Source organism: Schistocerca cancellata, chromosome 8 (assembly GCF_023864275.1).
Source record: "Schistocerca cancellata isolate TAMUIC-IGC-003103 chromosome 8, iqSchCanc2.1, whole genome shotgun sequence".
Classification (NCBI taxonomy): domain Eukaryota; kingdom Metazoa; phylum Arthropoda; class Insecta; order Orthoptera; family Acrididae; genus Schistocerca; species Schistocerca cancellata.
In genome coordinates, this window is record NC_064633.1 from 288,428,359 (window position 1) to 288,455,187 (window position 26,829).

The 26,829-nt window shown below is 43.0% G+C and overlaps 1 protein-coding gene across 2 annotated transcripts in view; it reads right to left on the reverse strand.

The window, feature by feature from the left end:
- The window catches only part of LOC126095086 (ATP-dependent translocase ABCB1-like), a 146,067-nt gene that overhangs the window by 105,567 nt on the left and 13,671 nt on the right, over positions 1-26,829 (reverse strand). For both annotated transcript variants that reach the window (XM_049909771.1, XM_049909770.1), the window contains exons 4-5: positions 15,692-15,792; positions 8,889-9,185 (exon numbers count right to left, since the gene is read on the reverse strand). In XM_049909771.1, the coding sequence (XP_049765728.1) occupies positions 8,889-9,185; positions 15,692-15,792 (398 nt within the window). The remainder of the gene's footprint in view (positions 1-8,888; positions 9,186-15,691; positions 15,793-26,829) is intronic.

A 26,829-nucleotide genomic window follows, 5' to 3' on the forward strand; every position in this document is an offset into this window, starting at 1 on the left:
CTTTCCAAAACGTAGATTGTGATGAGTGAAATTAAGTTATCAATTACTGACTGTTCATTAGTTAGGCTATATGATTAACTGATACTTCTTTGTTTCTACAATGCAACAGTACACAAGCCAAACCCTGTGTTAAAAAAAAAAAAAAAAAAAAAAAAAAAAAAGATTTCTGTAGTCGCCCTCTGGTGGTTAGGCAGTAGTAACCTGATTTCACCTGACGATCTATTTCATCGATTTCACAATATTTGTCTGTTACTTTACCCCCCCCCCCCCAACAAATAAATTGCAAACTGTTAGATGGGACGGACTTAGGTAGCTTTGAGTGGGGCAGGCAGCAAGTGTTTGAGCTTCACTAATCATTTGCAATTAAATTTCAGCTGTCCAGTACGCCAAGTATAAATGCGCCTGACGTTTACCAGATATTCCCTTCTCTTGTCGCGATTCTTTCTTTCTACCTATTAGCTCGAAGAATTAACAATTTTTCTGATAGAATCTCACAGCAAGCGTGGTATTATCTCTCAGTTCAACCATTCACCATGTTTTCTGGCCGATTAGTATAACAAGTTTAATTTCCTGTTCTTTGCATTTGTTGAAAGTAGTTCTTTCTGTAGTTTCAGGCGACAGATTACTCCAAATTGCCATTTATCCCTCTGTGTGTGGCAGGATATGGGTGTTTCAATAGTTTATGTTCACACTTGCTCTTTTTGATGGTAAATGTTGTTCAGAACACCATTTCATAGTGGCTTGCTGCGTCTAATCTACATCTACATAGAAACTCTGCAAGTCACCGTACGGTGCGTGGTGGAGGGTACTGTGTACCACTACTTCTCATTTCCCTCCTGTTTCACTCCCAAATAGAGCAAGGGAAAAACGACTGTATGTACGACTCCGTATAAGCCCTAATTTCCTGTATCTTATCTCCGTGGGCCTTACTCGTGATGTGTAGTATTGTGGCAGCAGTATAATCACTCGACAGTCAGAAGTTTCTCAATTGTGTTTCGCGAGAAGAACGCCGCCTTCCCTCCAGGGATTCCAATTTGAGTTCCCGAAGCATCCCCATAACACTTACGTGTTGTTACAACCTACCGGTAACAAATCTAGCAGCCCGCCTCTGAATTGCTTCGATGTCTTCCTTCAGTCCGAGCAGGTACGGATCCCAAACAGTCGAGCAGTACTCAAGAATAGGTTGCACCAGGGTGCTGTAAGTGGTGTTCTTTACAGGTGAACCACCCTTTCCTAAAATTCTTCCAATAAACCGAAGTCGGCCATTTTCCTTCCCTAGCACCGTTTTCACATGCACGTTCCACGTCACAATTGCTTTCCAGTGTTATGCCCACATATTTAAACAACTTTACTGTGTCAGTCAGGACGCTACTAATGCTCTATTCGAACATTAAACATTTGTTCTTCCTACTCATCCTCATTAACTTACATTTTTACAGTTATGGCCAGCAGCCATTCATTACACCAACTGGAAATTTTGTCTGAGCCGTCTTGTAGCTTCCTACAGTCACTCAACTTCGACACCTTACCCTACACCACGGCATCATCAGAAAACAACTGCAGATTGTTGCTCACCCTGTCCGCCAAATCATTTGTGTACATAGCGAACAACAGCGGTCCTACCACACTTCCCTGGGGCACCACTGACGATATTCTTTTCTCTGATGACCACTCGCCGTCGAGGACAACATACTGGTCGCTATTATTTAAGACGTCTTCGAGCCACTCACATATCTGTGAGTTTAATCCAGGCTCGTACCTTCAATAACAGCTGCAAAGGGCCTTGTGTCAAATGCTTTCCGGAAATCTAGAAATACGAAAACTGCCTTTTGCCCTTCACCCATAGTTCTCCGTATATCTTGTGACAAAAGGGCAAACTGAGTTTCGCACGAGCGATGCTTTCTAAAACCACGCTAATTCGTGGACAAACATCTCAGTCTCAAGAAATTTTACTATATTCGAACTGAGACTATGTCCTTACATATCTGCTCTTGGCCTGAGTTTCATTGGGCATTCCGAAACATAGAGAGCAATGCACAGGGCTGCCGAAGTAGAATTATCACCTGCGAACTAGTCGTAGTCTCAATGTGTTTCCTACCATTAATTGTAGTGGACCGTAGGTGTCTAAAATACCATCATTTATCATCGTACGTCCGATTGCGTTCTACTGTTGTTGACCGCCAACACTACCTTAATAGAGATTTTTTCTTCTGTGAATTCTACTTATTTATTAATAAACGTAGAGGGAACATTTCGTTACCTCTTTCCCAACCCCTATGTATTCCTGTTGCTTTAACGTAAATCATTCCTTTCTCATTTTTGTTACGAATTTTACACATCTATCTGTGCACTAAGGTCGCAGTCTGGTGGGAGATCGTTGCTGAAGAACACAGTGGTCAGCTCGCAATGATTTCACATTCATCATTTGCAGTGTATCCGTTGTGCTTATGAGTAGTGCTGCTCGGCTACACAGGTACAAATTTTTGATGAATGGTGAAAGAAATCAGACTTGGGCAGCAATTCAGTGTTCATTTTGAAATAAGTGTTATGTGACATGTTGGCAATATTTTTAAGACTTTTGCTGGAGAATGTGTGACATTGCCCTAATTATGGTCAGTTTCCAATTACACTGTGAATGTGAAGATTGTTCTTGGGTACATATCCGTTGTTTACACCAATCTGTGTACGCTTAAGCGGAGCCCATCTGCATAGCCGTTGTGGCCATCTACCTAAAGTTAGCACGCACTGGCAGCAGTCTTTGTAACACTGTATGCAGGTGTTTTCATTTGGCCCGTTTCGTGTCGTAGTTGATCCATGGTCATGTGGCATCCACTTTCTTCATCCTCTGAATGTATATTCGCAGACGTAGTAGTATCTGCGTTATTCGGATTTTTCATTTCATAGTTAAAGTGACTGTTGTTACTATAAATAAGTAGAGAATTTTCCATCAGCCAATATGGGGGCATCCTGTTGTATTTATTATATTAAACATAAAGTGTTCAGCATCTGTTAGCTCCAGCCAAGAATGTAAGAGGTGTACGATACTTATCGATACTTGACATTTGCCGTCACAGGCTCGAAGTAATTAAACTAGATGAGTGAGATAGTGAAGCACTATGGGCAGTACTCTTCATAAAAACAAATCTTCTGGAAGCATGTCGCACGTCATGTAGGAAGTGGATAATGTCGCATACATTATTTAGCATGTGAGTCACCGTTCAAATCAAGGCCTCCGTCGCAAGTTTGCAGTACGGAATGTACTTAAAAGAACTCTCTTTCTGCCATATGTATAAAGGAACGAAGGGTCCCGTGACTAATTTGACAGGTCTGTTATATTCCTGGATCAACGAGCTAATAACAGCCTCGTCTTGAAACGACGTTTTGACGTGTTTCCCAATCGTTAGCCTTAGGTGAATTTAGTTAACTGGCAACCTAAGAAGATTTCATTAGAGAAAATATTTTCGAATATTAAGTGAGATATAGTAGTCGCACACTTTATCTAGTGCTTCAATATAATCTGTTATTTGATCAGAAGTGAATCACGAAAGTTTCGCTAAGGTAAAGGAAGTTTTATACGACCTAAGAGTTTTACTAGTATAATCTATTAGCAATGAACAGACAAAGAAGATCTCAAAATTATCCATGTCAAATATAGCACCGTGTTCAAGTCAAGCGTAGGCACTGTAAGTACCAAAGAACAGTAAACTACACACGTTTTAAATCCGATGCTACAGAAAGAAGCATTAGCTGGAAAGGCAAAGTATCAGATAGATAGGTATAGAAGAATGGGCTAAAAGAGGAGGCTAACTGACAGTCCTTTTGAGACGACATGATGTGTGGAAAGGTTTTGAAATTCAAAAGTGTTTTGAAGCTACACCGGTTTAATTTTCCTTTTAATATCAATACTCACTTATCGATTATCTACTGAACTCCAAAGTGGTGGAAAGTTATGTTCACAGACCCTGAGAATGCTGATGACTATGAACTGAACTCTGATTTTTCAGGCATTTCATAATAGCCACGGGCTGATAGGGACAAGTAAACAACGAAATAAAGAAATATTCAATTTTTAAAAAAGTGCAGTCTGAGATGACAAAATTGTTTAAACCTTAAAATATTTACTGGGTCAAATGATTCATTAAAAAAAACATTTACTTTGATGCGTTGTTTAGGAATTAGTAACACGGCACTGCAAGTAGCAGACGAGGAGGAAAACTCTACAGGCAATCAAATACTAGACGACGTCAAACAAACCGAAGATATTGAATGTAGAGGACCGAAAGGCAGAACAGATAGTGTGAGAAAGGCACTAAGTCAGTGGAAGGATAAACGACACCAGCATTCCACGACTAGTTAATGAAACAAGTTATGACGTTGGCGAAAGAGTGATATCGCTTGGGATGAACTTACAAAGTCCACGCTTTTTTGATAAGACCACTCCTAATAATCAGGCCAGGTGGTAGCTCGATCACGAGTTCATAATTGTCAAGATCTTCTGACTTGCAAATAACGTAGTTCCCAAGTACTTACCGCAAGCAGCTGTTGGTCTTCGTGCTACAGAAACACAGCACTGTCACAAGCCGTAATTGCACAGGCGTAATACCACAGAGACATTGAAACGTTACGTTCGTTTGCTTCTCTGTTGTGTCGCCGTCGAAACACTCGTGGCGTGTCGGACAAATTGAGCGACGAGTAACTCCGAAGTGTAACTGGGTATCATTTATTGGCAGAATAGAATAAATTTAATCCAATACTATACTGTACAAGTCGAGTACATAAACGGGTCCCCAGCCTCGCTTTTACACGTGACGCCGTACTTCAGCACCAGTAGTTAATGTCATATTTAGTTGTATTCAGTAACACTGCAAGATCCAGTCACTAGTATGGAAAGTAACAGTTCACATACCACCCCTAGATGGTTCGTAGCAACGTCGGTCAGTAAACTCACCATGATTATACAAGATATATACATAGTTTACATCAGTAGGGTCAGATCACACGTAAGCTTCACAATTCACTTTTCAACGGCAACAAATACAATTTATTTAGTTCAATTAAGCCTCGCCATTCCGAAACTTATATGAAACGCCACCTCTAGCTAGCTCTTTTATGAAGTTTCTCACTGCATTGGACGCGCACACGCAGTTATACACTAAATTCGCCTGGAAAACCGGGAAATGAATAAGCAGAATTTATCGCACGCGTTAGGAAAAGTACATTAGTTTCAAGTAGCCTTTCCATTTCTGAAAATTAGCGACGTTGATCAGAAACATCAAGAAGTCCCAGCTATGAAAATGCTAACCGCTTTCGAACACCAGATGTTGAAGTTTCCCGAGCTCCTAGTCGCTCCACGATTTCGTATTAACATTCAGCACAGTAAGCAAATCAACCTAACGAGCAGAAATGCTGGGACTTTATTGATCAATTCCACGCGACCGCTACGGTCGTCGGTTCGAATCCTGCCTCGGGCATGGATGTGTGTGATGTCCTTAGGTTAGTTAAATTAAAGTAGTTCTACGTTCTAGGGGACTGATGACCTTAGATGTTAAGTCCCATAGTGATCAGAGCCATTTTGAACCACTGATCAATTCCTCTTCCCGCTAATGGTTCAAATAGCTCTGAGCACTATGCGACTTAACTTCTGAGGTCATCAATCGCCTAGAACTTAGAAATAATTAAACCTAACTAGCCTAAGCACATCACACACATCCAAATCCGAGGCAGGATTCGAACCTGCGACCGTAGCGGTTGCTCGGCTCCACACTGTAGCGCCTAGAAGCGCACGGCCACTCCGGCTGGCTCCCGCTAATAAAACGAACATTAAAATGTATGTTCTGCTACTTTTAGCTGTGCAAAAGCTTTAAAATTAACTGGCGCAAACCTAGAACATCTGAATTATTGTAGAAGGATGTGTAAAATTATAAAAAAAAACAAATATATACAATTTCTTTAAATTTCGTTGTCACTTCCCTTGTTACCGCGTCTTCCTAAAACATACTCCCTAATCATTCATCCAGTCTATAAAATAAAGAAAATAAAAGCAAAACGAACCGGCATACACACAGTCCTGAGTATCACTAACGTCACAGCAACAGGTAATCGTGCGGGCACGTAAGCTCCTAGTCTTCGTAGTTAACAAATCAGTGAGACACCAATGATCAAAAGTAGTACACAAGCCAACGGGGAAGCTCGGGTGTTCGAATCTCTTCACGAATGAAATACCACCAGTACTACTATAGTTAAAATAGGTTACCAACGACTGCTGCTATCAGTGATCTACAAAGTTGCTTGCATCTAGTGTGATCTGTTCGTTTAATGCATTTTCATTTTTCCCGATATATATCGTCTTCTGTTCCTAGCAAAGGATGGCCTTTTTCACGGATAAGCATGGCTACGGCCGACTTCCGAAATTATTAATCCGAAAAGCGTCCGCGTGCTCCTTGTACATTGATTCAGGACTAAATATGCCGGTTTATTTTCTTTTGTTTGCTCAACTGGTGAAACACTGTGGAAGCATAACTTATGAAGAAGACGCGGTTACAAGGAAAGTGACTAAGAAATTTTAATATTTCTATTTACATCCGCACTTTCATTACTTTTATATACTAATGTATAGTAATGCACAGGATGATTTGAAAATTCAATGCTTCACGTAATAATACAGGTAGAGAGGTAACCATTAACAATCATGAGTGAAACGACGTGGCGTTTTAGTAAAACCAAAAATTGTGCACAAAATGACCAACAGATGGCGCTTCATACTACACGAATGCAATAACTAACACAACAATTGACTTTTGTAAATACAATGTTCCTTATGACAAATGCTCAACTTGTCTGCCGCAGTTAACAATACCTGTAGTCGAGACACTGTACATCATATGCACACTTCACCCTGACTTCATAGTGCTGTAATTGAGTTTTCATGAGAGTTCTGGGGTTCTCAGTGGCCCAAATTCTGCATAGTTGTGGGTTGACAAACCCTCGGGATTTGGTCGGTCCACAACACGTTAAGCAACCAATTGTAATCTTCCTGGATTCTGTGAAGTTTCATCACCACAAATACTTTCCATGTCACAAAATCGGTGGCTGACAGTTCAGGATGGCGGTGGATATTGCACGGATAGCAGTGGAGGATACGCCTTAGTGCTCTTCAAACAGTACTGCGTCCCACGTCGACTTCTCAAGCACTGGACTCACCATATAGAGATGAACCCCCTTAACCCTCCCGGGGTGGCCGAGCGGTTCTAGGTGCTTCGGTCTGGAACCACGCGACCGCTACGGTCGCAGGTTCAAATCCTGCCTCGGGCATGGATGTGTGTGATGTACTTAGGTTAATTAGGTTTAAGTAGTTCTAAGTTCTAGGGGACTAAAGACCTAAGAAGTTAAGTCCCATAGTGCTCAGAGCCATTTCAACCAATTTTTGAACCAGCTAAAAATACCATTACTTCATGAACTATCAAATGAGCATTAGCATTAGCGTCTGGTCGGCCACTATGGGGCCGATCGTCTAAACACTCCGTGGATTATCACAGAACCTTTAGCCGTTTGAATACCCTTCTTATAGCGCTAGAATCGTAAATTTGCTGTAGTGGATTCTCCATTTTGTTACAAAAGCTTCACTGAAAGAGCTTTTCCTGGTAATGTGGACATGCTGCGATTGCTTGCGCCTCTGACTCCCTCCCGCACTACAGCTAATTTTATACACTATTTTTATGCAGCATCACTGACGTGTTGGCCAGTTTCTATACTCGTTTTCGGTTTCAATAAAACATCATTTCAATTTGGAATTGTGTGTCGCTTTTTACCTCTCTGTCTACATTACTTCGTGAATTAGCGTATTTTCAAATGTCAATGGGCGTTTGGGTCACCCTATAATATATGACTGCTGATGATGAAGGGCTGCTCATGCGAAATGCGTCAATTTTAATGCTCTTAAAAACCAAGACCACTTACCCGCAATGGATTAAATCAGTCTTCTGTTGAAAGTTGCTTCCTACCACGAGTTCCCACTTTATTTTGCCAACAGGTGCTCTAAAGGAACTTCCTCTACAGGAAAGATAGTAGCCCATAAGTTGGAATAGCAGGTTCTGATCAGAAACCACGTAGACAATTTACAGAATCTAGTCCGGAAAATTTTCCCTTTCCCATCGGATACTGGATGCTGACTCTCGCGTCCATAGTAAGACACGTGTGTACCCACGGGAAAGGATGGGTACGCTGTGTTAAACGCTCACAGACTTTGGCAATTCTTACCTGAACACTTGACGAGCAGAAAGCTGCTAGGAGCGCTCCATGATTTGGCTGGTTAGTATCTGCCAAGTATATCCGGCTACAGCATGCTATTAATGCCAATTATCCCCCTGGACTACAGGTGAGATTCTGAAGTGTTGACACACGCATGCAAAACGGGTAGTCTGTACTGACAGACGCAGTCCTCTTAGTGGCGGAGTTAACCATAGTTGGTGGGGTGGTTCATCTGGGGAATCACCCCAACGTCGACCATCGGTCCCATCGGATTAGGGACAGATGGGGAAGTAAGTCGGCTGTGCCTTTCAAAGGAACCATTCCGGCATATTACGGAAATCGTGGAAAACCTAAATCAAGACGGCTGGACGCGGGTTTCAAAAGTCGTTCTTCGGAACGCGACTCTAGTGAGTAACAACTGCGCCACTTCACCCGGTTGGAGTTACGACTTCGCAGAAAATAACAGGTAGTAAGTTATGTGACTTGTTTTTGCGGGAAGACTGTTAGACACAGAGATAAAACCACTAGCACGCTGAAGTGTATACATGTTACGGCACCAATTATACCATTGTCTGTACATAATCCCTAACACCCTTTGTATTAGTCACTCACTAGCCAGGAAGACCTGGGCGTCAACTTACCTCTCCACCTCCTTCTCCCGACCGCCGAAAGCGATGACAGTCCTGATGGAGCTGAGCACCTCCTCGGCAATGGTGCCCGCCTTGGCGTACTCGGACATCTCGCGCTTGGCGAGGCGCGAGGCCGCGAACCCGACGATGCCGACGACGATCAGTGTGACGGGCAGCGAGACGAGGCAGACGAGCGCCAGCTCCCAGCCGCGACCCAGCGCCAGCCCCACGCTGCCCCCGAACGAGACCACCATCGACACGAACATGGGCACTTTCTCGCCCACCCCGTCCTCCAGCTTCGTCATGTCTCTGCGTAAGAACAGAAACAACATCAGATGCACATTACCATCACCTCAGCGTTAGCTAAATCTTCATCCATTGTCGTTTCCTCATCTTTATTCAGAACCATGTAACAATTGTAATTAATCGTGGCCATACTGGCTACGTTTGGGAACCGTGACTACGTGGAATAATTATTTATTTGTATTTTCTGCTACCGAGCAGTTATATTTGGTTTATGTTGAATTTAACGTAACACAATGCGTTTCGAGTATATTCTGCTCATCTTCGATAAAAGTCAAACATTATTTACTTGTATTTTCTGCAAACAAGTACATTAATTGGCAACAAACGTCAATACTAATTTGAAAATTCAGAAATGCAGCCACAGCTCCCTACAAAATCTGATAATTGAAGAAAATTATCAGATACAAAAAGCTATAGCGGAATGAAAACAAGTGATAAATAAATACACAGCTCTCTGCAATGGAACTCTGTTTTCAGGTTCATAAGCATTTTATTTTTATCGCTCATTACTCTTATGTTGTAATTTCAACTGCTGACATGGTCCATGACCTTGGAGATTTGCTCCTCAATTTGGTCCTGCGGAACTTGATGAGTAAGTAAATAAAATAAATAACGTTGGTCCACAATGCAGGACCGTTTTAAAATAACTCAAAATATGTCAACTTTTATTAAAAATGCGTTTTTAACGGCTCGCAGTACTTTAATAAGAGCCTCACACAATAGCTAAAGTTAAACACAAGTGCGCCTCAATACACCAAATTTTCACAAAACTCATCTTAAATTGTAAAGATTTCACAGATCAGAACTAATCCTCCTTTATATTACTTGGATGATACTAGAAGATAAATTTTTAAAATAGAAATTTGATAGCCTTAACCTTTGGACGTGATAATTGTCAGGCAATCACACAACATCCTTAATAAATAAAACAGATCTTTGCTAAGCGTTTCTTGAACAAAAATTTTTTTTTGATACTTAATTCTCTTTTACGTTCAGCCACTGTTTTGATACAAGATAAGTAGCTGCTGTAGTATGCTCTTGTTGGAACTTAATTATTCAGATATGAGAACATTTGGAATATTCTGGAATAGTGCAGGAAGCGAAAAGAGCAAGATAAAGCATGATTCGTCAGTGTCAAAAGAATGAGAAATGCAAGATTGCATTCTCAAATGAAGGTCAGAATATAATTTGTGACCATATTTAAACAGCAAAGGAAACAACAAGCAAAGTACGTGTATGTGTTTCAACGATCTTATTCATTGTGTATTAATAAAACAACACCTGAATACGACGATTTCTTACTACGGTCATTGTACGCAGATTACACTTCTACTGGCCACTAAATGTGCAAAAGCTAGAAATAATTTTCATCGACGCAAGCCATCCCAAATAATAGCTAAATTAGTTTGCGACAATTTCTGGCTTGTACTAAACTTCTAATGGTTGAAAACCTACGAAAATTTGGGACTTCTCTCGGGTTTTTTCTTTGTAACTCGAAAACAATACACCTCACAGATTATTTTTAAAGTACCAGATTGACAGAACATAAAATTTGGCGTAAAATGACTTACTTAACAGTGAAAATCGGTTCAGCTGTTTAGACACAATCGATCGTCAAAGATAGGCAGGTTTTACCAATGTGGCTGAAAGTGCGTTATTCTCATGTTACAACTACTGCAACTCAGAAAGGGCTACTCCAAATGAAGAGAGTCATAAATGAAATTTGTAGATCATCAATTTCTGCAATAAAATTTAAAATTCACTCACTTCTTTGCAAAGGTACAATCAAAACGTGAAAGAATTTGTAGCGTTAAAGAAGGAATAGACATGGAAATGTGGATATTTTGAGTTTTCTAAAAGTTTGTAGTTTCTAATTTTTTCTCAATGAAGGGTATTAATGATGAACTAGATTTATTCCTTCATAAATCACTGTTTACATGGATGAGCAGTATTACACTTCTGAAATTTTTGAATATAAGATACTGGGCAAAATTTAAAAATACCGCTACTGTAAAATTCTTTAAATGACATTTGTTAAGGTTTGTTAAAACGGTTCTCAGCTCAGATCAGTAGTTTGGAATCATGTTTTATATAAATGATTGATAAGAACAATTCACATTTCATCGTATCATTTAATATTTAATCAATCTGTGCATAGCATGAAAGAACATGGTAAATTGTGTAGGCTATACTGCTAACGGTGCCACAAACCGTCAGTCTTGTACATACATTTGTTTCAAGCAATCATAGCTGAACTGCAAGGAATTACGAATCCTTAAGTCCGACTTTACTATTTAAAAAGAAAAAAAACCGTCAGGTAAGATACGGGAGACTGTACTGCTACCACCTTCTTCTAAGTTGAGACTTGGTGATGCAGTGTGATTAGCTTTGGAAAACATTAGGATGGCAGCCCATTGTCACAAGCGAGATGACAAAATAAACCGGTTCGCAAAGTCGTTCAGAGAAAGGCTAAAGGCGTTCATTCTCATCACTCTGGAGTTACTTACAGGTGGTTTTGGTGCTGACAGCGTCAGCGAGTCCTTCGTTCAGTTGTACAGGGACTGCTTCTGGTGGAGTCCTTATTTTTCTTCACAGCCATCTTTAACGACCGTCCGCCACGATCACGCAATCACATATTCGTCTGCTTACTAACACAGCGGATGCTTTTACTGTTTCCTTGTATGCGGTTAAATCTTCGTTTCGGTACATCTTTGAGCCGTGTGCGGCTCACGTTGATGCCGTTCATAGCTTGGCATCTTGCAATAGCGATAGTGACGTGCCGTTTTCTTAGTGTGTTCACTGGCGCCACTACGTATGCTCGTCTTGTCTGTCCGTGAGTGGCAGCAGCAACGCTTATCGATAGTGCGTACTGCGGTACCATCTTTGGAGCGGCCTTTAGTATTTCCGGGTCGTCGTGTGTCCAGGGAGTTGAGTTCAGACGGAGCAGCAGTGAGGTCCGGACAGCCCGTACTCGCCCGATCGCTGGCTACACACACGCACGACGGAATGATGTGGTCGCGAGAGTTCACGACCACGTCAAAGACCGGATTCAGCAAGTTCTAGTTGAATGGACCGTGATATTCGAGTAGAACAACTCACACTTGTGTGTGTGTGTATGTGTGCGTTCACCTGTCGAAGTGACCTCGTGGCAATAAGTTGCCAGTCGATGATTTATACTGGGACCTTTCCAGTGCCTGACTTGAGTGTGGACGACCGTTGGTTGGTCGTTCGGTTGGTCGTCGCAGCAGACGACGTGCATTTGGTCTTCCGACCGCTTCTGGCTTCTCTGTGTCTGTGTCGACTTTTAATTCGTCCGTGTTGTTTCACAGTGACTGGTTTTAGTATTGTGAGTTGTTGGTGCAATTGTTTTCCCAGATCCGTGTGTATCTTGTACTTTTGAATGAGCACATATTTTAATGCTGTCAGCGTACTGGATTTGGAGGAGGGTTGCGAACGGACTTCAGTTGGGCTTCGGACGGAGCAGCGAGGAGTCCCGCAGCGCAAGGGCGGGCCAGGACCGCTGGGGGCCTGCAGACACTGTCAGATCCAGGGGCCGTAGCCGACGACCGAACCCAGTACGTTTGAAGTTGAGTGAACCATATGCAGTACTGAAACCTACACTGTTTGAGATCTTGCTGTTGTTTGCGTGTTGCTGCTCCCAGTTTCGGTGAGACCAACAGTAACAAGTGGAGTTGGCGGAAGCTATTAGCCACCTTCTAGCCCTTGATGTTAGTGTGCATCTTATTAGTGAAGTGCAACCAGCGGTATTTTCTGCCTTGTGGCCACCAACGCCCCAGTTACCTGCCATGGAGGTTAACGTACTTTTCCGGCAGTGTACCTTTCCTCATCATATTGATGGTGTCCGACACGGCGTGTAGTTCGACAGCCTCTTGAACTGTACTGTGCATGTTTTTGGGAGGTCTACCTTTGTTTTAGTGTTTCCTTCAGCCTTCGGTGTGTTTCTGAAGACGTGGTGCTGTCCGTCTCTTCGCCCTTACCTAAAAATATTCCATCGTTGTACCGGTGATCGGACGTTAAGCGGATTGGTTAGGCGGTTGGTCGGCGCTTAAGCTACCCCTAGTGTGAGTTGCAATCCTTTTACGTGAGTACAGCTCTTGGCTGTCTGTTTCACGGCTTACATATCTGTAGTCACCTTTCTCAGGTCGATGCAGGGAGCACTCCCTGTGGATCACTCGGGCTCATTTAGACAAGTTGTCATAATTGTTTAAAATTTACCCTAATCTTTTAAAATGTTATTGCCTTCCCCACTTGTAATTCCGGCCTTCTGCTGTTAATTGTTTGTAACACTGTTTGTGGCCTATCAGCCGACAAATACAGGGTGTCCGAAAAGACTTTCCCTGATTACATAAATTGATAACTCAGGCTAGAAGTAAGACACAAATATGAAACTTGTGCCGAATTGTTTATAACTGTCAAAGTTTTTTTTTCCTGTTTTAGGTTCGCAGTACGTAAGTAGTGGATGAGGTGCAGTGCGACCTTTTTCGTCAGTGGAGTAGTGAATCGCCATAATGTGCGCATTTGATATTCACAACCCCCTGGTGACGTCATGGAGTGCACCAGAGGCAGACCAAAGGTGAACGTTTGATGCGCGCTATTGCACGATCGAATTATCGGGCCGTTCTTCTTCGCTGAGTCTACCATCAAATCTGCAGTGTATCTGGACATGTTGGAACTGTATGCTGTTCCTCAGCTGCTTCAGTATCACCCCGATGCCTTGTTTCAGCAAGACGGTGCACCGCCTCATTGGGATTTGGACGTCCATGCCTATCTCGGAATGACCTTTGCAGGGCGGTGGATTGGTCGCGATGGGCCAACGATTTGGCCTCCACGCTCTCCGGACATAACCCCATTATATTTCATTTTATGGGTTATGTCAAGGACGAGGTCTACCGAACACGTGTACCAGATCTTGAAACCCTGCGGCAAAGGATAACGACAGTCGTTGAATCGATCCCTCCGTTATGTTGGCTAATGTGTGGACGGAAATTGAATATCGCCTAGATGTGCTACGTGCTACCAATGGTGCTCATGTGGAAGTTTACTGATGTGTGAAAAAAACTTTGATAGTGTGTAAACAATTAGTCACAAGTTTCATATCTGTATCTTACTTCTAGCCTGGGTTATCAATTTATGTAATCAGGGAAAGACTTTTCGGACACCCTGTATTTTCAGTTCTGTCTTCATATAGCCATCAGCCGTCCCTATAACGTGTTACAGTTATTAAGATTGTTAAAAGGGTATTTGGTATTTTTAACGTTTAACTGTCCACAGTATTGGTAATTCAGGCCTTTAGCCACAGTGTATTTTTGAAATTGCTTCTGGCCCTCAATTACGAATAATTTTGTATCTTCTTAACCGGGCCTTCAGCCGTTGATTGTGTGTAACATTGCTTGGTGCCTTCAGCCGACAATAACTTGAAATTCTTGTAATAAGGCTCTCAGCCGCCAGTTTAGTAAAATCTGTTAAAAATTATTGTTGAGAGTTTTGTTTTTTAAAAATAAAGTGTATGTGTCTTTGTGCAACTAACGGTAACTTATTAAGCCCCGTCCACACCTTTCCTGCTTTCCCTATGTCCCACGTCTCAATCTTGAAACAACAAACACTTTGGCTATCACAATACGACCTCCAACAATTTGCCAACGTTCGAATTCACTTAGCTCCGACATAATGCTCTCACAACTTGAAGGAACACTTTTCTGACCACGACTGCTACTTGCAACGTATTGAATAAACTGCAAAGGCGCCGTCGTGGTCAAAGAGAAGACCTCAATCTGCACGCTTGGGTACCATAAGTAACTATATTTAGTCATACATTACTCATGGTTTTTTCGTATTTTTGTACACCCGTTTATGGTCCTAGCCTCTACGAATCTGTACTGCACAGGGAATTGTGCTTTTGGCGATGCCTATTGGAATTCCACATCGACATGCTCTGAACGAGGCTACCGACACGTGCTCTAATACAATGAAACGTTAAATGTAGAAGTGAGATATGTGATCAATTGAATTTATGTGAAAAAAAATGGTTCAAATGGCTCTGAGCACTATGGGACTTAACATCTGTGGTCATCAGTCCCCTAGAACTTAGAACTACTTAAACCTAACTAACCTAAGGACATCACACACATCCATGCCCGAGGCAGGATTCGAACCTGCGACCGGAGGGGTCACGCGGTTCCAGACTGAAGCGCCTTTAACCGCACGGCCACACCGGCCAGCGAATTTATGTGACTAATTAGCTGATTGGCAGATTTTGTGCTTTCTGTAATGATGCCTTGTCTCCTTTCTGTTATCGGTTCACTTCTGATGACGGCCACTGGCTGGTTGAAACTAGCTGCTGCAATGTGAAATGCTTTTGTGAGTGTACCGTAAGAAAACAAAACAAAATCGAATGCAAAGTCAGAGGTCTCAGATACGAAGTCGAGCTCGCAGCCTCTGCTGTCCTCTCTCATTGCCGGAGGAGGAAACTCAGTGAAGTTGCTACTCACTCTGACATGCGACTCGCGAACTCTCCTGACTGGTGCACGTCGTACCATCCAATGTCCTGACGCAGCGCCGACTTCAAGTAGAGATTCCGGATCCGGTGAATCTGCAATGAAGAAACATACATGTGAAGCACTACGTAATCTCAGCCGAAGCCGTACAGTGGTTTGCAGAGTACGGAGTCTGTAATAATTAAATCATAATTAACAGCGAAAACTGACGTGGGTGCAACTGTATAGAACAAAAACCATTCCACTAAAGATGAGTACACGAACAGTTTGCGAGGTAACTGCGAACGTATTGTTACAAATTCCCGCTGGCGTCAGATTGATTGTGTGCCCCCTGGACTCAGATGTCGCCCATGGGCTACCTTTACCCTGTTGTTCTGTTCGCCTTTAAATGACCCAAGACAACCTTATCAAATTCATTTACTGTCTGAATATGCATTAGCAATACCTATATAAACAGGTTTTAAAATATTTTAATTGGATTGGTCGTAAACATAAGGGTGACAGATGTATCGTTCGGTGTGACACAGTCACCTGACTTAAATATGATTGCTCTAATGTCAAATATCATTTAAATTACTGTTGTATTTTATGGTAGTAATGATGCTTAATCTTTCGAACTTAATCCGAATAATCAACAAAGCTTCTGTTTTCACAATAGTGTGATTGTTTCTTGCTTTTTCCAAGAAACGGTTTAGTAAAACTCAATCACTTGAATCTTTATTGTTCCTGCTCTATTTCAAGAGGAACGGCATAGCAATTAGATCATTGATTGATGCTGCAACGTAAGAATTACTAAATTCCTCAACAAGTGAAGGAACACTTTCTACATCTACATCTACATCTATACGCCGCGAGCCACCTTACGGTGTGTGGCGGAGGGTACTTATTGTACCACTATCTGATCCCCCCTTCCCTGTTCCATTCACGAATTGTGCGTGGGAAGAACGACTGCTTGTAAGTCTCCGTATTTGCTCTAATTTCTCGGATCTTTTCGTTGTGATCATTACACGAGATATATGTGGGCGGTAGTAATATGTTGCCCATCTCTTCCCGGAATGTGCTCTCTCGTAATTTCGATAATAAACCTCTCCGTATTGCGTAACGCCTTTCTTGAAGTGTCCGCCACTGGAGCTTGTTCAGCATCTCCGTAACGCTCTCGCGCTGACTAAATGTCCCCATGACGAATCGCGCTGCTTTTCGCTGGATCATGTCTATCTCTTCTATTAATCCAACCTGGTAAGGGTCCCATACTGATGAGCAATACTCAAGAATCGGACGAACAAGCGTTTTGTAAGCTACTTCTTTCGTCGATGAGTCACATTTTCTTAGAATTCTTCCTATGAATCTCAACCTGGCGCCTGTTTTTCCCACTATTTGTTTTATGTGATCATTCCACTTCAGATCGCTCCGGATAGTAACTCCTAAGTATTTTACGGTCGTTACCGCTTCCAATGATTTACCACCTATGGCATAATCGTACTGGAATGGATTTCTGCCCCTATGTATGCGCATTATATTACATTTATCTACGTTTAGGGAAAGCTGCCAGCTGTCGCACCATGCATTAATCCTCTGCAGGTCTTCCTGGAGTACGTACGAGTCTTCTGATGTTGCTACTTTCTTGTAGACAACCGTGTCATCTGCAAATAGCCTCACGGAGCTACCGATGTTGTCAACTAAGTCATTTATGTATATTGTAAACAATAAAGGTCCTATCACGCTTCCTTGCGGTACTCCCGAAATTACCTCTACATCTGCAGATTTTGAACCGTTAAGAATGACATGTTGTGTTCTTTCTTCTAGGGAATCCTGAGTCCAATCACAAACCTGGTCCGATATTCCGTAAGCTCGTATTTTTTTCACTAAACGTAAGTGCGGAACCGTATCAAATGCCTTCCTGAAGACCAGGAATACGGCATCAATCTGCTCGCCAGTGTCTACGGCACTGTGAATTTCTTGGGCAAATAGGGCGAGCTGAGTTTCACATGATCTCTGTTTGCGGAATCCATGTTGGTTATGATGAAGGAGATTTGTATTATCTAAGAACGTCATAATACGAGAACACAAAACATGTTCCATTATTTTACAACAGATTGACGTAAGCGAAATAGGCCTATAATTATTCGCTTCTGATTTATGACCCTTATTGAAAATGGGAACGACCTGCGCTTTCTTCCAGTCGCTAGGTACTTTACGTTCTTCCAGCGATCTACGATAAATTGCTGATAGAAAGGGGGCAAGTTCTCTAGCATAATCACTGTAGAATCTTAAGGGTATCTCGTCTGGTCCGGATGCTTTTCCGCTACTAAGTGATAGCAGTTGTTTTTCAATTCCGATATCGTTTATTTCAATATTTTCCATTTTGGCGTCCGTGCGACGGCTGAAGTCAGGGACCGTGTTACGATTTTCCGCAGTGAAACAGTTTCGGAACACTGAATTCAGTATTTCTGCCTTTCTTCGGTCGTCCTCTGTTTCGGTGCCATCGTGGTCAACGAGTGACTGAATAGGGGATTTAGATCCGCTTACCGATTTTACATATGACCAAAACTTTTTAGGGTTCTTGTTTAGATTGTTTGCCAATGTTTTATGTTCGAATTCGTTGAATGCTTCTCTCATTGCTCTCTTTACGCTCTTTTTCGCTTCGTTCAGCTTTTCCTTATCAGCTATGATTCGACTACTCTTAAACCTATGATTAAGCTTTCTTTGTTTCCGTAGCACCTTTCGTACATGATTGTTATACCACGGTGGATCTTTCCCCTCGCTTTGGACCTTAGTCGGTACGAACTTATCTAAGGCGTACTGGACGATGTTTCTGAATCTTTTCCATTTTTGTTCCACATCCTCTTCCTCAGAAATGAACGTTTGATGGTGGTCACTCAGATATTCTGCGATTTGTGCCCTATCACTCTTGTTAAGCAAATATATTTTCCTTCCTTTCTTGGCATTTCTTATTACACTTGTAGTCATTGATGCAACCACTGACTTATGATCACTGATACCCTCTTCTACATTCACGGAGTCGAAAAGTTCCGGTCTATTTGTTGCTATGAGGTCTAAAACGTTAGCTTCACGAGTTGGTTGTCTAACTATCTGCTCGAAGTAATTCTCGGACAAGGCAGTCAGGATAATGTCACAAGAGTCTCTGTCCCTGGCTCCAGTTCTGATTGTGTGACTATCCCATTCTATACCTGGTAGATTGAAGTCTCCCCCTATTACAATAGTATGATCACGAAACTTCTTCACGACGTTCTGCAGGTTCTCTCTGAGGCGCTCAACTACTACGGTTGCTGATGCAGGTGGTCTATAGAAGCATCCGACTATCATATCTGACCCACCTTTGATACTTAGCTTAACCCAGATTATTTCACATTCGCATTCGCTAATAACTTCACTGGATATTATTGAATTCTTTACTGCTATAAATACTCCTCCACCATTGGCGTTTATCCTATCCTTGCGGTATATATTCCATTCTGTGTCTAGGATTTCGTTACTGTTCACTTCCGGTTTTAACCAACTTTCCGTTCCTAATACTATATGCGCACTATTTCCTTCAATAAGAGATACTAATTCAGGAACCTTGCCCTGGATACTCCTGCAGTTTACCAATATTACGTTAACTTTTCCTGTTTTTGGTCTCTGAGGACGGACGTTCTTTATCAACGATGATAATGTCCTCTCTGGTAAGCCGTCAGGTATTTTATCGTTTCGCCCAAGGGGGGGGGGGGGGGTCCCTCTAACCTAAAAAACCCCCGTGTGCACGCCACACGTACTCTGCTACCCTAGTAGCTGCTTCCGGTGTGTAGTGCACGCCTGACCTGTCTAGGGGGGCCCTACAGTTCTCCACCCAATAACGGAGGTCGATGAATTTGCAACCATTATAGTCGCAGAGTCGTCTGAGCCTCTGGTTTAGACCCTCCACACGGCTCCAAACCAGAGGACCGCGATCGACTCTGGGCACTATGCTGCAGATATTAAGCTCAGCTTGCACTCCGCGTGTGATGCTGGTTGTCTTCACCAAATCAGCCAGCCGCCGGAAGGAACCAAGGATGGCCTCAGAACCCAAGCGACAGGCGTCATTCGTTCCGACATGTGCTACTATCTGCAGCCGGTCACACCCAGTGCGTTCAATAGCTGCCGGAAGGGCCTCCTCCACATTACGGACGAGACCCCCCGGCAAGCACACCGAGTGCACACTGGCATTCTTCCCCGACCTACCCGCTATTTTCCTGAGGGGCTCCATAACCCGCCTAACGTTGGAGCTCCCTATAACTAATAGGCCCGCCCTCTGTGACTGTCGGGACCTTGCCGGAGAATCGGCCACTGGCCCAACAGGCGAGGCATCCTGTGGTGGCTCGGAAACGATGTCATCACCACTAGGAAGCACCCCGTACCTGTTGGAAAGGGGTAAGGCAGCTGCCACGCGGCCAGATCCCACCTTCGCCTTTCGGCCAGGCACGCGCGAGCCCACCACTGTCCGCCATTCACCCTGGAGTGATGGCTGACCGGTAAGATGCTCACTGCCGGAAGACGCAGCGACATCAGGGGTTCCATGTGATTCCAAGGCCACCGAAGTAGGCATAGGTCTCACCACAGTTGCCCCAACGCCACTACGAGCCGACGCCTGCGCCTCGAGCTCGATGAGCCTAACAGACAAAGCCTCCACCTGCCCCCGAAGAGTGGCCAATTCTCCTTGCGTCCGCTCACAACAACCACAGTCCCTACACATGACTATGTTTACCCTACCCTATACGGTGACAAATTCCCAAGATAATCTTCTGATGAGCTACTCTGATAATCAAGAAACACTCACTGAAATACGAGACGCGAAAACTACGCTAGGTTTCCCCAGAAAAACTATTTAAAAGCTAAGCGCAGCAAATAAGTACAAAAACGCTTTATACAAACAGTACTCGCTGCTGCTGGTGCTCTCGCTCTGGCTGTCACAAGTTCATCATCTCAATGCCGCATTTAAAATCAAGTGACCTAACAAAAGTGAAAACAGTGACTACCTCTTCAAAACAGTTTACATCTTTCTAAAAATGGGAATACTGAGAGGCAATGTGGAGTAACACTGATGATTCTGATCTCCACGCAAACTTAGGATTCTTATTTCTTACTGATGTATATCGATCGCATGAGGAACTCACATATCTGTGGGTATGGACATTAGACGAAACATATTTCCAGCTAATATGTCCAAACGAATATTCCGTAAGTCATCGTCTGTCTTGCGATTTGATAAGAAATCCGGTAGGGAAGAGAAAAGACTTACTTTAGTATTTCATAGTATTTGGAGATGTGGACAGAAATTCTTCCTAAACTCTTAATCAAGGGTTACTATCGGCGGGCAGTTTCTAGTATTTGGAGGCCGCTATCCTTTTAAACTGCTGGCGGCCGATTACTCGCGTCCCAGTTTTCACTTCTCTCATGAATTTCTATTGTTGTTCACGACAATTCCGGTATGGAGATGACTGTGATGGCTTAGCAGACCAATCTTGGAATGAATCAAGTGGCCACATACATTACACGTAATTGAGGGTGGCTTGGCCTGGCGAAGGCATCTCTGATTTTTTCATTTTCATGTCTCCGGCTGTCCTGCCCAGAATGGAAGTCAGCAGCTCAAGTAGCTGTGCAGCAGTATTTACGATATCTTGCTGCGGCGTAACAATTACTTGGGCCAATCTTTAGTCGCTCTAGGTCCTTCTTAAATAGCTTGTTTTGGCGCTTCAGAGGAGCACTACGGGTCCTCCCACTTGTGCTCACTTCACTCTATGGAATTTGTCCAGGAAGTCTCTTGTTTCTCATTGCCCAACCCATCTGAGTTGTTGACTAATAACGGTGCCTTCTAAGGAACCGTAGTGTCTGATATAAGGTCATCCTATTTGATGTTCGTAATGTATCTAAGCTTCTGTCACTTGAAGTATTTTTGTTTCTGAAGATCACGGCGATACTGCGTCCACGTTCCACAACCACAGAGCAGGGTAGAAACAACAGCTGTTCGATACGTCATCACGTTGGTGCGTAGTGTCCGACCGTTATTCGTGAAGACACGACGTAGGAGACGTCCAAAAACAACATATGTGGCCTGGATCCTATTCACATCCTTTTCCAACCAGCAATTAGTTGATAATGTACTTCATAGATAGACGAAGTAATTTATTTGTCGCATAGATGTTCTGAATACAGAGATATTGAGATGACGAAAGGCTGTTCCAGGAACAGACTTAGCTAGTACTGTTCATATGCAGTACTAAAAAAATTTAAACTAAGTTTCAGCTATGCGGGTGTACGAGGTGGAGAAGTATTGTCGTCAACGTAATATAGTTCCGTTATCTGCGTGAGACTTGTGAATCACTTAGAGCGCAGTCTAGACTGATTAAATAGCCCTCCGTTATATCTGTATTTGAGTTCTCTTTCTGAATTGTTTACAGACGATGGCACACAAAATATCGCTGCTAGGCAACAATGGCGCGAGGGCGCATCCTTGTTTGAGCCCATTAGTAATAGAGAACTTGTCAGATGTGTCATTCTGGTGTCTTACTGGCCCAGACATGTCATCATGGAAAGCTTGATTCAGTTTCACAAAGTGTCCAGGGTGGACAAAACGTTTTAAGACATTCCAAATAGATTTTCGGGTGCCGTATCAATGGACTTTTCTAGGTCATACAGCACAAATAGTAAAGGCTTATGTTGTTCCCCGCACTTCTCCTGTAGTCGTCGTGCACACAAGATCATAACAATAGTTCGCCTGGAGGGGCAAAATGCGCACTGAAATTCAGGAATTACCGTATCGGAAATAGTCTGGTGGCGATCCAATAAAACTGAAGCAAAACTTTTATCAACCACGGACAGCAAGGATGTACCACGGTAGTTACCACATATGCTTCGGTTACGTTTTTGAAAGATGGTGACAACTGTGGAGTTCTTAATGTCAGATTGTTCGTAAGACGTTTCCCTCGTTAGAAGAAACTTGAAGAAAGTGTGGTTCTTAGAGGCAAGCCACCACTTTGAATGATCTCGAGCGGAATGTTGTCAGGTCCGTTGAATTTCTTGGTTTCATGCAATAGAGATCTCTGCTGAATTCCTGAAGTGTCTGTGGGAACTGCCATACTAGACTGTATCGCATGTTGTCAGACATGTTCGAGATGGTCATCATCAGCATCAGAACTACGGTTTAAGAGTGAGATGAAATGCACATTCCAGCATTCAAGATGTCCTGACTCTAAGGATGGCCGTGCTTTCCGTGGCTTTGAGGGTTCCTGATGAGGAACGAACAGGCCCATATACAGGGTGTCCATAAAGTCGCTTTACAACTTCAAAATTTTGTTACTACGGCATTTGTTAAAATATTTTAACAAAATTTCTTTTATTGTAATCATTGATTACTAAAGTCTTTACATATACTTAAATTTTGTGTTTCAGATACTATGTTGACGGAAGGAGCTGAACCTCTATAAAATGGCAACTGCTCAAGAGAAGGCACAATGTGTGTCCTGGTTTATTGAGACAAAATCGGATGTTCAGACTCAACGAAACTTCAGAATGAAGTATGGAAGAGATCCACCATTGGCCCTTCGGTCCGTGTATGGCACAAAAAATTTATGGAGACAGGGACAGTGTTGGATAAAGGGAGGAGCGGGCGACCCAGAAAATCCGAGGAAAACATCGATCGCGTCTTAAACGTCTTAACTCGTTCACCTACGAAATACATCCGCACTACTGCCAGACAGTTGCAACTACCACGTTCCACTGCGCATAAGGTCCTCCGCGAGAACTTACGGTTGTACGCTTACAAAGTGCAATTGTTACAGACGCTTGAGCCAAATGACAAGCCAAAACGTACAGAGTTTGCACTCAACATGCTGGAACGCCTTTTGGAGGACGGAGCATTCTTCAAGCGACTTTGTTTCGTCGAGGAGGCTACTTTTCAAGTTTCTGTGACATTAAACACAGTGTGAGAATCTGGGGATCTGAACACCCCCATGCGACTAGGGAGCTTCACCGGGATAGTCCAAAAGTGAATGTGTGGTGCGGAATCATGTGCAACCGAATAATTGGTACATTTTCCTTCGAAGAGTCAACAGTTACGAGTATTACAGATGTTTACCTCGACCTTCTGACCGAATACGTAGCACCACAATTGGTTGACTTACAGCCGACAATCATTTTCCAGCAAGATGGTGCACCACTACATTAGAGACTGCATGTTCGTCGGATTCCGAACGAAAGATTTCCAGGCAGATGGATTGCGAGGGATGGGCCAATTGTAAGGTAGTGAATCGACTGTGAGAAAGCTAAGTAGCAAAGACGTTGTCTGAGAGACTCTACGATAATTATATCGTTGACTCGGAATATTACTCTTTCTGTGGTTTTCTCGTAACTAAGGGTAACTAGAGTTTCCTGTTCGCTTCTTTTGATGTTATGTGGAGAGTTGTACAAGAGACACAATAAACCGTTATTATTGCGTGAGAACAAAGGTGAGCGTCACGACCTTTATTAGTATTTTTGGAAGTACTGAAAAAGTAGAATTGTTTCTGATTGAATGCGAGGTGTACGGGAAGAGACGTGGACAACAGCACTCGAACCTGCAATCTCATGTATGAATAGTTGCTAAAAATATCCAGCCGTCTCTCCCAAGACTCATGATACGCGCAAGAAACAGTAATACTTTTAACAGCACTGTAAGACACAATTTTATCACGTTGTTACGACCTTTTACTGCGAGCATAATACATCGACAACACACAAACAAAAAAATAGACAAACACATAAAAGAATCTACCACACAATTCCTTGGCCACCGCGTTCGCCGGATACCACTCCCTTAGATTTTTTTATGGGGGTATGTAAAAGATATCGTGTATTCAACACAGATAGGGGACATTGCTGACTTGAAGCAAAGGACTCGTAATGCCGTTGTCACCATAGATGACGCTATGCTACAACGAACATGGCAAGAAATCAAACTTCCTGGCAGATTAAAACTGTGTGCCGGACCTTTGCCTATCTCTGGAAAGTGCTCTACCATCTGAGCTACCCAAACACGATTCATGACAAGTAATCACAGTTTCAATTCTGCCAGTGCCTCGTCTCCTACCTTCCAAACTTCACAGAAGCTCTCCCGCGAAAGGCAAATGTCCCGAGTTCAAATCTCGGTCCGGCACACAGTTTTAATCTACCAGGAAGTTTCATATCAACGCACACTCCGCTGCAGAGTGAAAATCTCATCCTCGTAATATCCCCCAGGCTGTGGCTTAGCCATGTCTCCGCAATATCCTTTCTTCCAGGAGTGCTAGTTCTGCAAGGTTCGCAGGAGAGCTTCTGTGAACTTTGGAAGGTAGGAGACCTGGTACTGGCAGAATTGAAGATATGAGGACGGGTCGTGAGTCGTGCTTGGGTAGCTCAGGTGGTAGAACACTTGCCTGCGAAAGGCAAAGGTCCCGAGTTCGAGTCTCGGTCTGGAGCACAGTTTTCATCTGCCAGGAATTTTCATATCAGTGCACACTCCGCTGCAGAGTAAAAATTTCATTATGGCAAGAAATCGAATACCGTCTTGATATGCTTCGTGCAACTAAAGGCGCTTGTATGGAGGTCTATTAAACATTGTCATAAAACTTTTATAAAAAGTAGTTACAGTGAAAGAAGTGTTGTTAAAATATTGTAGCAACTGCCGTTGTAATAAAATTTAGAAGTTGTAAAAGGACTTCATAGACACCCTGTATTTCTTTTATTCCAGAATAAAAACTCCGTAAGTCGTTGGCATCTGACAAACTTTGGAGTTCCTTGGATTTTTGTTACCCCCGGTTGTTCTTGACCGTTCTTATTTCAGTTCGAAATTTCTGCATTATCAGTTGAAAGTGTGCTTCCTTTCACGGAGGATAGATCTAGAGCATAACATAGGTAAGTATCCCGTTTGATACTTATGGGGTAATGAAGCCAGTCATTCTTCTTCTTTGCGTCAAAACCAATGACTCGTTCTGCAATCCTATTGATGGGGTTCTTTAAAGTGGACCATTCCCGTTCAACATCTATTCCGCAGGCTGTTGACGTTGAATTTTCTCCTGGAAGGATTTGAAAAGTAGAATCGTGGTTTATGATGGACGAGGACCTCAGATGGCTAATCAGGAGTTTGCGACCAGTCCAGCAATTACCGATATTTCGAGCTGTTTTAGCAATCAGGATGCCTTTACTGCCACGCTGCCGAATGGTGACGTAGTCAGTGAGATGCCAGTCTTTGGACCGTGGATGCAAGTGGTCTTGTAAAGATTAGGTAAGATGAACTGCGTGTTAGTGACGAAAAGTTCGTGCTCAGCGCAGAGACCTAGAAGTAGCAGCCCAATTGCATTACTGTTTCCAACACCTTGGTTACCCGTGATGTTTTCCCAAACACGACACTCACATCCAACTCTAGCACTGAAATCGCCTAGTAACAAGAGTTTATTATGATTTGATATCTTGACGAGAACACTGCTAAGCTGATGGTAGAACTGATTCGTCGTATCTTCTTTACTGCCTAAAATGGAAGCATAGGCAGAGAAGCCGGCCGCGGTGGCCGTGCGGTTCTAGGCGCTCCAGTCCGGAGCCGCGCTGCTGCTACAGTCGCAGGTTCGAATCCTGCCTCGGGCATGGGTGTGTGTGATGTCCTTAGGTTGGTTAGGTTTAAGTAGTTCTAAGTTCTAGGGGACTAACGACCACAGCAGTTGAGTCCCATAGTGCTCAGAAATATTTGAACCATAGGCAGAGAAGAGGTTGAGTTCGAAGATTCATAATTGTTTCATTTACTGCAATAGGAGTTAATCGATATTGTTTCATTATTTTTATTTTACTGCAAATCCTAGACCGTGGGAGCGTGATTCACCCGCATCTTATCCTTTCAAAAGATGGTGTATCATGAGCTAGTCTCTTTGATGTGTCCTTCGCCCGGTAGTCTGATTTCACTTACGGCAGTAACGTCTACATCTAATCTAGTTGGCTCGTGGGTGAGGAGAGATGCTCTCCTTTTTGGTCTGTTACCATTTAAATCCAAAAAACTCCTGACATTCCATGTTCCAATACCCGTAGTCATTGCTCTTTCTGGGCTTTCGTACGTAAATTAGGCGTGACCTTCTAGGTGCGAATTCCCAGTCAGG